Source organism: Typopeltis vanoorti, chromosome 1, assembly GCF_054136105.1.
Source record: "Typopeltis vanoorti isolate ZY-2024b chromosome 1, IOZ_Tvanoo_1.0, whole genome shotgun sequence".
NCBI classification, from domain to species: Eukaryota; Metazoa; Arthropoda; class Arachnida; order Uropygi; family Thelyphonidae; genus Typopeltis; species Typopeltis vanoorti.
This window is the reverse complement of record NC_143549.1, coordinates 51,278,038-51,289,580: the sequence shown is the minus strand read 5'-3', so window position 1 is coordinate 51,289,580 and position 11,543 is coordinate 51,278,038. Positions and strand designations below refer to the sequence as shown.

At 33.9% G+C, this 11,543-nt stretch overlaps 1 protein-coding gene across 1 annotated transcript; it reads left to right on the top strand.

Moving 5' to 3' along the window:
• The first annotated feature begins 2,290 nt into the window (after positions 1-2,290).
• On the top strand, positions 2,291-3,343 carry LOC150109970 (uncharacterized). The gene has a single exon (XM_090400588.1). It carries the CDS (start codon positions 2,291-2,293, stop codon positions 3,341-3,343), a length of 1,053 nt encoding a protein of 350 aa, XP_090256714.1.
• The last annotated feature ends 8,200 nt before the right edge of the window (positions 3,344-11,543 follow it).

Sequence of the window (11,543 nt, the reverse complement as noted above, 5' to 3'; positions counted from 1 at the left end):
AGAGTAATAATATCCATCCATAATAACGCAAGCATAGCCCAAACAAATATGCAACATGATATAAATCTGATCATTGACTGGCTCACGAAAACCTCCAGACACCTAAACTCAGAAAAGACAAAATTTATGATATTCAGATATCCACTAACGCGACCAGTTGATAATAAATATATAATCATCCAACATCCACTTTCGAACATACAAAACACAAAGAACAGCAAAACCACTACAATCACTCAGGTTGAAACAATACGATACCTTGGAGTTTACTTTCATGCAGATATGAACTGGAATAGCCACATAAACCATGTACACAACAAACTCCGAACAATAAGTGGCAAACTCTACAGGTTAAAATACATAGTTCCCATACGCCTAAAAACACTAATATACAAAACAATATGCCTAAATATACTAATATACGCAATAACAACGTATGCTTTCTGTGCACCCTACAAATTAAATAGATTAATGTCGCTACAGTACAAAATGATAAAACTGATATTTTGGGAACAAAGAGAAAATAACGACCTTACATACATTGCAATGTCAGAACACAAAATACTGACAGCAAAACATTTATGTCATTATGCAGCTTTGCTAAAACATTATTTCGATGCCAACTATAGGACAGTCAGAAATACACACTGTATAACAAGACCTCAGACAACTAATTATATCACATACAAATACAATAATCACTACGGAAAGGCCACGCGAATCGTCTACATCCCAGACATGATAAACAAATTACCTTTAGAATACAGAAATCTTACAAACTACAATAGCCTGAAAAGAGCTCTAAGGACATGCTATGAACAAGAAACACGAACCCAAAATACCATACAAACTTAGTGAAACACAATATATTTATTGAGGCTTCCAGTTCAGCGACGCATTAATACATTCCAAGTATGGACTGTATTGATGCATCGTATTGACACACACACACACACACACACACACACACACACACACACACACACACACACACACACACACACACACACACACACACACACACACACACACACACACACACACACACACACACACACACACACACAGTGGTTCTCAGATAAGCTTACATATAAGCTTCGAGGATGAAAGCAGAGAAATTAATTCTCCTCCAAGATGTATCATATGTAACCAAATGCATGTAATGTACGTATCACATGTAAACCAGTGTATGTAATGTATGTATTATATGTAATCAAATGTATGTAATTTATGTAATAACTATAACAAAAGTATTCAATATAGAGTGATTATATCCATCGATATTGTATGTATAGATTGTAAAATTGCAAAGAAACATCAGTAATAATCATCATTATGAATATTATACTAATATACGTTGTAAACAGTTATTGTTATTATTATTGTTTAAAAAAATTGATGTACGAGAAAGTATTTGTTATTCATAATTGTCTTCACATATAATGTATGTAATTTATCTGAGAAATAATAAAAATGTTAAAAAAAATAAATAAAAATAAAACAAAATTATAACAACAACAACATACTGGACTCTGACTAATTCTGGAGACACAATTTACTGGATAACAGGAAAGAAATTATATAATTTGAACATTTTATTTAGTAGAGGAGATCTAGGAGATTAACATGGAAGGAGTTACATATGCACAGAGATAAAAAGGGTACACAAGAATGAGAGGCCATCTTTGAGACTCCTGTAAAAATGCACCGAAGAAGGGAATGTGGAATTTGCTTACATTGCTAGTAATGGTGAATGCATTGCATGAATAGATAATGTAAGGAGGCGATAGGAGCACTGTGTTAGGCCTTGAAGAGATTACTCGTGTATGATTTACAATAACCTTTGTAATTATTTGACAAATAATTACAATGGATATTGAAATTATTTGCCATTATTTGTCATGTACTGATATGGGCTAAGTTTTGCGTTGTCACATAATCAACTGTAGCCATTTTCTCGGCCGATATTTGAGCAGTAAGCAATGTTTCAGTTGAATACAGACATTAGTCCTCTTGACTATAAACATACCATGAGTTAAAATTGTTCATCGTAGGTCCAACAAAATTCTATAAAGGGTTTCGGGTCAGTCAAATTTGGGCGCAAAATAAAGACATAACACTGCTGTGTGTTACGACCTTATAATAAGTAACAATTAATGTTACTCCACTTTTGAATTGTCAATGTTTAATTACAAAAAAAAAAAAAACAACCAACAATGAAGCAGTTGCAACAATAAAATTAGCTGAAATACAGCACATCACGCACAAATATATTCCATCCTTAGCCCAAATGGATCAGCTACTAAGTTATGGTACTCCATCTACCAGTTTAGACAGAGAAATTTCTCCCGCCATTGAAGATCTTTTAAATTATCAAAAAGAAGCTGAGAAGTCCCAAAGAGTTAAACAAACCATCCGAACCGTTGTGGATTTGTACAACAAATGGAAAGAGGAAACAGGTATAGACTTCGATGATGCCGAACTACAAAATATGATTTATATCCCAGCTAAGGTGTGCTTTTGGAACAATATTGAAGATCTGAAACTTGTGGGTGATCTTTTGATGTGTTTGTATCGGTGTGATCGTTTCGATGGAATTGTGGATCAGGAAGTATTGTATCCACAAAAGATCCTTCCATTATGGCAATTACCAGGATTAGACGTTCCCGAATGCACACCAGTGGAAGAGTCTCCTGTTGCTTATTTCAATCGTGCAGCCAATGAATGCAGGCTACAGTTTGAATCTGGTGATCGATTCATTGATGTCATCTGTTATAGCAGACAGCTTTTCGAATATGTAATTTCTTATGGTTATAGTAACCTTGATCTGATTTTTCGAATACTCAGGCTTGGAGGTCACTTAAATGAAAACAATTCTGATCATCGTCCCTTCTTTGTAGACCTACGGAGTCATGTGCATAATGAAATTATGCGTTTCCTCGAGGCCTTAATGCGTCCTGGAGAAACAGTCTTTCTATTGCTTGATGGTGCTGAACAAAACAAAAGAAATCATTTGAATAAAAGAGCTACCTGCATTCGGTTTCTTCTTCGTGTTATGCATCAGATGGACATCGAAATCTTGGAATCCGTTTGCGCTGACCTCAATAGAAGGAATGAGTGGAATGGAGCTCATCAGGATTTATCTACTATGGATATTCTTGATCAACTGGACGAATGGATACCGATGATGAAACAGCGATGCCTAAACCCATCCAGTCTATTCCATCTGTGTAGATGCGTTGTCAGACAACATTTGCATAACAACTGGCAGCTTCCAGAAGGCATCTATAAACTTGATCTTCCCCAGAACGTCTGTAAATATGTTGATCTTTTAGAGGACTAAGTAATAGTATTCTGACATTTACCTTAGAAGACGAAGGCTACCAAAAATGAATCCAAGTTTAAGTGGCTGATCCGTTTCGAAATTGAAATATTCTGTACTTTCTTTCTGATAAAAATATATATAACACTCAGTTAATGTAGAATGAATTAGTTAAAGAGCATTTTCACTTTTTATATAATTCAAACGTTGAATATTTGTATTTCAACAGTTAAGTACGAATGTATACCAAAGATAGTTAATACACTTTGGCTATTGCCCTTTTAAAAATGATGGGTGTACTGATATGGGTACCAGTGATCATAATATCTAGGAAATCATCTGCTGTGGATTGTTGACAGGCTGTCGCTCTAAGTTTAGGAACCAATGATCCCTATTAGTCAACTTGTTCTTTTCTTGAATTGGTCAATATATAGTCTACTAGTATGACTAGATGCTGTGGTGTACTCTCTCGCGATCTTATTGATGCGATATGGGTTTACAGTCATTATTTAAGCTGTAAATCATTATCATTACATTTTATTTTGAAATGTTTAATGTATTTCTGCTGTTCCTAGAAATAGAATGTCGCAAAGAACTATATATTAATTCTTATCTCGAATTCATAATTTCGCAGTCTCCATATCACAGTACGCAACATATTCTTTTTGCATGAAGGTAAAAAAGCGTGTAAACATTTTTAAATCAAAACAACCGGCAGGACATGCGTGAAATTGTCCAGCAGGCATGTTGAATAACTTTACAATACTTTATATTTTACTGACATACAGAGTGAAACATTCATCTATCAATGTTGTACATAACATACTACTTACTGAAAGATCTGAAGTGACTTAAAAGGTATGTTTTATCTTGAGTATACAGCATTTTCGTATACAGTCCTAAGGGACGGGCGAGGAACGGGAGCAACCCTGCACGAATAAATAAAAACCGATTTAACAGCAACCATCCCTTGCTAGTTTCAATACTAATATTGAAGTCATTTTAGTTTCGCATATTTTAGTATAGGTATAAAATATGATATGATTGGTGCCCACCAGAGGGCACACTGTCCATATCTCTCTCTTGCAATTTATAATTCTTTATAATTCTTACGATATATATATATATATATATATATATATATATATATATAAAGCGTATATTTACCGAATGAAGTCTTTCTCGTAAATCCAAGAAAGTGCAAGACTCAATTGAGAAGAGGCGACGTTTTCTTAATTTTCAGACAACGGCCAAAAGTTTTGACAGTTTTATAATGTGCAATCTTACGATCAATGATCATTAGTGAACATTGAACAATAAAAAACTACTCTCCCTCTCCACACATGATGGGTTTGGAGGGTAACTATGGGGGAAAAATCGAGAGACATATGAAATTGCAGACAATAAAACAATGCTATCAACTCATGGTCGCTCAGCTGCAGAAACAAGCCGTGAACGAGATTAAGAAGCGAAACATTTGTCATCCTTTCTTCGTGTGGGTCGTTAACATTATTCTAATTGAGTTGGTAGAAGACTTTAAAAAAATAAATTGACATTCACTGGAGATAGAATGCAGTTCAGATACACACATAGGAACGCCGTTTCCATCTTCGACACTCTGCTTTTATTTTTGCTTTCAGGAAACAGTGAGGCATTTTTTCCCACCGTACTGAACTGGTAACGAGATTAAACCCTAACAATGAAGCTATATATCACTTGCCTGTCTGCTGTTAGCCTGTCAAACTTGTTTTTACGCCACTTCCCGGGTACGGCTTTAATATACTAAAGCAATGTTGCAACAAAACTTTCTGATAACATTTAAGTGGATTGAAAAGAAATCCTGCTGCTAAATTCTCTGTTGGATTTACTTCGAACGACATTTTTTCTTCTTTGCTTTCAACCTCCTAGTGAATGACGCCTTTATGTTTTTTTAAACGTCAGATATGAGTTTCTTAAATTAAAATGAAAACAACAACAAAAAAAAAAAAAAAAAAAGCGCACAAAATACGGAAGATTTTAAATTAGTCTCTCAGAATTATCTACGCCTGTATATTCGCGCTTTCGAATTATAAAGTCAGTTGATGTCGGCATTGTATAATTGATAAAAGACCGATGGGCAAAATTAAAAGTACCAAAAAAAAAGCGTAAATGTAATTAATTTTGAAGAATTCAATGTTTCTCGAAAAAACGAAACGGCAGAGGGCGCTCCGAGTCAGACGAAAATTTGTCGGAATTCATCCAAGTATAAGTACTGATAAAAATAGCTGATTGTAGGTCTGATTTCAGTTAATTTATAATAAATGTCAAAATACACTTTTACCTCGAAATTAAAAATAATTATACTATCCGTAACAGAAAGAGGTAGATTAGATTTAGTTTATTTTTATCTATAGATAGATAATCATTAATTAATTAATCTCTCAAAGTTAATCATAGATAATGATAAATATCTGTTAAATTTATGTTCATTGAAATAAACAGAAATCAATAAAAAATAACAAATCAGAATTAAGAACTATAAAGACTAGCCTACTGTTGGGATAGCAATTCATGTAATATTCCTTGCACAATAATTATAATTCTAGTTATGCGCGCAAAATGTTTTATGTAATTCCCACTTACGAAATGTAATAGGCCTAGGAGTGAGTGGATTAAGGATTTGTTTTTCTATTTTATTATTTTATAAATTCTTTTTTTGTATTTTTATTCATTTTTTATAGTCCAAAATCCCTGCTCTAGAGCAGTACTGTCCAAACTTTTTTGATCGCGTACCCCCAAGAGAGAAAAAATAAATAGCGCGTACCCCCAATTGATTGAGCAAAAATCTATTGTAATAAGTATTATAAAGAGGAAATATGCCTTGTATCATTATATAATAATTAAAAACGCTAGACATTTTTACACATTATTTTTATTATTAACAGCTTACAAACATTTATTACAATACTTAATGTGAACAATGGCCTTGCATTTCTTTCATAATTTCTTGATATTCTGGTTTGATGGCTTCTGATACGGCGATACGTTGCTTCTTTAAATTATCTGCAATGATTTCTATACGTCTACCAATAGTATTTCCTGATAAGGGAATACATTTTAGTTTATCCGCATATTCTTTTCCATGGATTATTTCTACCATTTTTATGGTGGTTGGGAGTACAAGTATTTCTCCAATGGTGTGTGGCTTTTGGTCTTTTGCAATTGAGAATGCAATCTCAAGAAATGCCTCCAAATATTTATGGTTAATTTTAGTGAATTTTTTTTAAGTTGTTGAATTGAGAACTGCATGCCTTCAAACATCGTTCAAAGAATTGTAAAGATTTGTGTTCATGTTCAGGATGTTTAGATTTTAAGTGTCTTACTAATAATGATGGTTTCATACTACCATTACATAGCGTCTTGTGACACAATACACATGTAGGACGAGGTTCATTGTTGAATATCGTCGATGTAAATTCCCATTTCAAGTAGTCTTCTTGATGATTTCGAACTTTCTTGGGCAAGGTTTTGTTAAGTTTCAGATTAATGTCTTTATCACTTAATTTGACTGATAACGAACTTGTCTGAATAGAAGAATCAATCCTATCTTTTCCTTGTTGTTCGTCTAATGTAGAAGTACAATCATAATTATCTTCAATTCGCGGTTTCTTTGGAGGAAATTTTTTTAACCATTTATCCATTTTGTGAGGGTTAATTTGTAAAATTTAAATATAATTCATTTACTATTGATAATATCAAACACTTTTAAAAAATGTAGGCAATTTTGATAATATTAATTCACTATTTCTAGTGTAAACGTAAAAGTAAGCACAAAAAGACGTTGGAATTGCACAGAAACAATATATACTAAAAAACCGTTAAACTTACTACTAATAGTCAAATAATTAATACAACTGTGGTGTCATCTGTAGATGGCAGGCTAACTAAGCAGTTTTCCTAGTTGGGCTTATCAACACTAGGATGCTCTACAAACAATGGTAATGATAAGAAGTAAGAGATTTACTCCCTAGTTTTAAAAAACATGACAGCTTTGCTACGGACGATTACGTGTGCAAAGTCGCCCAATGTGTACGCTACTCAAATTTAAGTTTACAGGATCTTTATAACGTCTTTGTCTATATTATATATATATGTTTAATTGATGGAAGAAAGTAATATTCTTTATCTTTAATTAATTACTTAATCTTTTCCTATCAATATAAAACTTTTTTGACGTACCCCCACGTATCGACTCGCGTACCCCCTGGGGTACGCGTACCACACTTTGGAGATCGATGCTCTAGAGACCAAAAATGAAACTTTTTCCAAGCCACTTCAGTCCTCCAATAAACAGAGCGGTCATCATAAACCGGGCAATGAAATTCATCTCCCACCTAAAGACAATCGCTAACGTCCATGCCGTGAGTTCAAACCCACAGTCTGTGACAATTTACAATTTTTACAGTTACAAGTGAAAATTTATTACTTTGCGCTATAATGAGTACAGTTCAGCTATTATTATTATTATTATTATTATTATTATTATAAATTTTTATATTCTGTTAACGGTGTCGGAAGATGAAAGTAATTAATGTCTTCAAAAAAGCAATAAGTAATATTTTAAACAAAATTATATTATTTTTGTACGTACATATGTGTGGATGTAGATACATTCGTTATATTTGAAGTAATTAATTATACCTTTTATTAAAATAGCTTTTGATTTGTTTACAGAAGGAAAAGATATAAATAGCTTAAAGTAAAAAAAAAAATACATATATACTTTTTATTGAAAAAAAAATTTTAATTATAATAAAATTTAGAGTACTAAATAATACTTGGGTACTCTAAATTTCCTGAAAAATCACGATGCTCCTAAAATAATTGAAGTAGGAAAGAAAAAATAATTTATTTAAGGTTCAAGAGTTAAACTTAATAGTGGTGTAATTGAGGGATATCATCTGACATATCTGCATAAAAGTCTTAAAGATAATTAATTTATTTTTCCAACACCTTTTAGGAAATATCTGAATACCGTGATATGCGGTGATTGATTCATTCAGTCCAATACCGTTTGAGGGTAATGGATGGCAATGAAGTTCTAACTGAGGCTCGGCTATTGCTGTTAGCCTCCTGCCATTTTCAGAGCTTTAATAGCTCAATAGCATCTTATCCCTACACTGTCCTCTACAGATAATGGGGAGGATGAAAAGCATTCTTGCTTCGGCCCTTTAAGCCAGTCCTTATAAGGACTAGGGTGTTGAATTTTTTTTTCTATTTTCTATTTATTTTCCGTAAATTTACATGATATAATTTACCCTTGAACAACATGGATTTGAACTGCACAGGTACACTTATACTCTGATTTTTTTCAATAAATATATTGGAAAATATTTCGGAGATTTGCGACAATTGAGAAACTCGCGACGAAACGCGTAAGTAGTAGGGGTCTCACTCTGAACCAGATCAAGATCAAGATAAGATAAGGAATCGTGAAGTGATTGATTGTTGTTTTGATGACGTCATTGTGTGTGATGTCATAGGATTGGAATGTTTGGAATTTCCCTGTGGGCATAACTGTCAGTGAGGTGAGTTCTTGTGTTTTGGTTCGCTTATGGGTGATTGTAGAGATAAGGATTCGTGTTGTGATTGGTGAGACACTTTGAACCAGATCAAGATCAAGATAACATAAGGGTTGTGACGTGAATGTTTGTTGTTATCAGATGAAGATAAGTGATGTCATTTGTTAGTTGTAAATAAGTGATGTTATTGCTTTGAATGGAAAGGGAGATATATTACAGATAAGGATTTCTGTCGTGATTGGTGGTGCACTTCTGACAAGATCAAGATCATGATAAGATAAGGAATCGTGACGTGAATCTTTGTTGTTATCAATTGGAGATAAGTGACGTCATTTGTTAGTTGTAAATAAGTGACATTGTTGTTTTGAAAGGATACGATAGAGTGCCAAGGCAAGAAGTCTGGAGGTGTCTGAGGGAGAAGAAGGTGCCGGAGAAATATGTCAGGTTGGTGCAGGAAATGTACAGAAATGTGAAAACAAGTGTTCGGACCTGTTTGGGACAGACAGAAAGTTTTCAAGTAACAGTTGGCTTGCATCAAGGGTCAGCATTAAGTCCGTTTCTGTTTAATATTGTGATGGAGGTGGTAACAGAGGAGGTGAGAGAAGATGCACCTTGGACAATGTTGTATGCAGATGACATCTTGCTGTGTGTAGATTCAAGAGAAGAAGCGGAAACTAAACTGGAAAGATGGAGAAAAGTACTGGAAGAGAGAGGTATGAGACTGAGCAGAAGTAAGACAGAGTATATGTGTTGCGCAGTGGGAGGTGGCCAGGAGACAGACCTGGAGCTGGAAGGAAATGTCATCAGGAAGGTGAGAGACTTTAGATACTTAGGTTCGACAGTGGAAGAAGATGGAGGAGGTGAGAAGGAAGTGGGATGCAGGATACAAGCAGGTTGGAGGAACTGGAGGGAGATGGCTGGAGTGTTATGTGATAAGAGGGTGCCGATCAATCTGAAAGGCAAAATTTATAGGACAGTAGTGAGGCCAGCTATGACATATGCTATAGAAACTGTGGCCCTGAGGAAAAATAACATTAGCAGGATGGAAGTAGCAGAGATGAGAATGCTTAGGTGGATGTGCGGTGTGACCAGAAAGGATCATCTGAGAAATGACTATGTCAGGGGAACAGTGAAAGTTACGAACTTAGGAGCGAAAATACAGGAGGCAAGGTTGAGATGGTTTGGTCATGTGATGAGGAGGGAGGACGGATATGTGGGAAGAAGGGTCATGCAGATGGATGTGCAAGGAAGGCGGAAGCGTTGGCGGCCAAAGAAGAGATGGAGGGAGCTGGTAGAAAAGGACTTGAAGATGAAGAACTTGGATGTGGTGACAGCCCAAGACAGGAAGGTGTGGAGGAGACTCATAACAAACAGTGACCCCACTTAAGTGGGAGAAGCTGCAGAAGAAGAAGAAGAAGAAGAAGTTGTTTTGAAAGGAAAAGGAAGATATATTAGTGTATAAGGAATCGTGTCGTGATTGGTGGGACACTTCTGACCATATCAAGATAAGATAAGGAATGGTGACGTGAATGTTTGAATTTAATTATATGCTGATGTCACTCAAGCATACAGTTTTTTTCTTCTTCTATAGATGGCTGTACTAATTTTCCAATACATTTTGGGGTATTTCTTCTTTCCTGATAAAAGGTGGGAATTCTTAGAGAAAGTCGTGATTGCGGCAGTGTATCGAGCTTTTCTGAATAATTAATAAATACTGTTGTTACTTAAACACACACTTTTTTTTCCATAGCTCATCTGTATTTTCTTCTATATTCATATTCTAATTCAAGTTCATATTTTATTCATAATTTATCCAAATATTTTGAGTAGCCTAAATTAAGATCTTAAAGTTCAATAAATAAATAAATAAATCTTATGTGAATTCATGGTGATTTCAAAAGTGATCTTACTTAAACATACATAACACATAAACGACACTGATTGTATTGTATTGCAGTCTATTGTATCATTTGCTACCCTAAAATATACGCAAATCTATTATAAGAAGTTAAAATTTATCAAAGCGTATGCACAGAAATACTTTCGCTCATGGCTATTCGCAGACGAGAGAAATTTAAACAAATATAAAGATGCAGTAAAGCATAAAATTAACTGTTATCAATTAATTCGTTAGTTAAATTTAATTCATTAATTAGCATGAAATTAAAATTGTGTATCGAATCATTCTTCAGTGTATAGGCTAGATTACTACCATAAAGCAATCATATTGCTGCTTCTTCGTTATCAAAGCATGGATCGTTATACTTGTAAATAAAGATGAATTTCTTTTTTACATTATCTTTTCAATTTTGATGTCTAGTGTTAATAATATGTATAACATGTACTGGGTTTTGTATCATGTAAGACAATATTTATGTAGATATGGACAGACACACAGACAGACAACGATAAATACAGTAAAGTACTGTAGATGTATTTTCTCTTTCTGATGATTTTCTTTATAACATTTTCTGTTCTATAGCTTACTTTATTGTAAGAACACATAAAACATACCAGATATGTGTTAATTGACTGTCTATATTATCGGGTCAACTGTATATGGGAAATAATATATTGAATTTTCTGTTATATACGGAATATAGAAATGAAATACATTAGATATAATAAATATATGAATTTTGATAAACTTATTACTATTG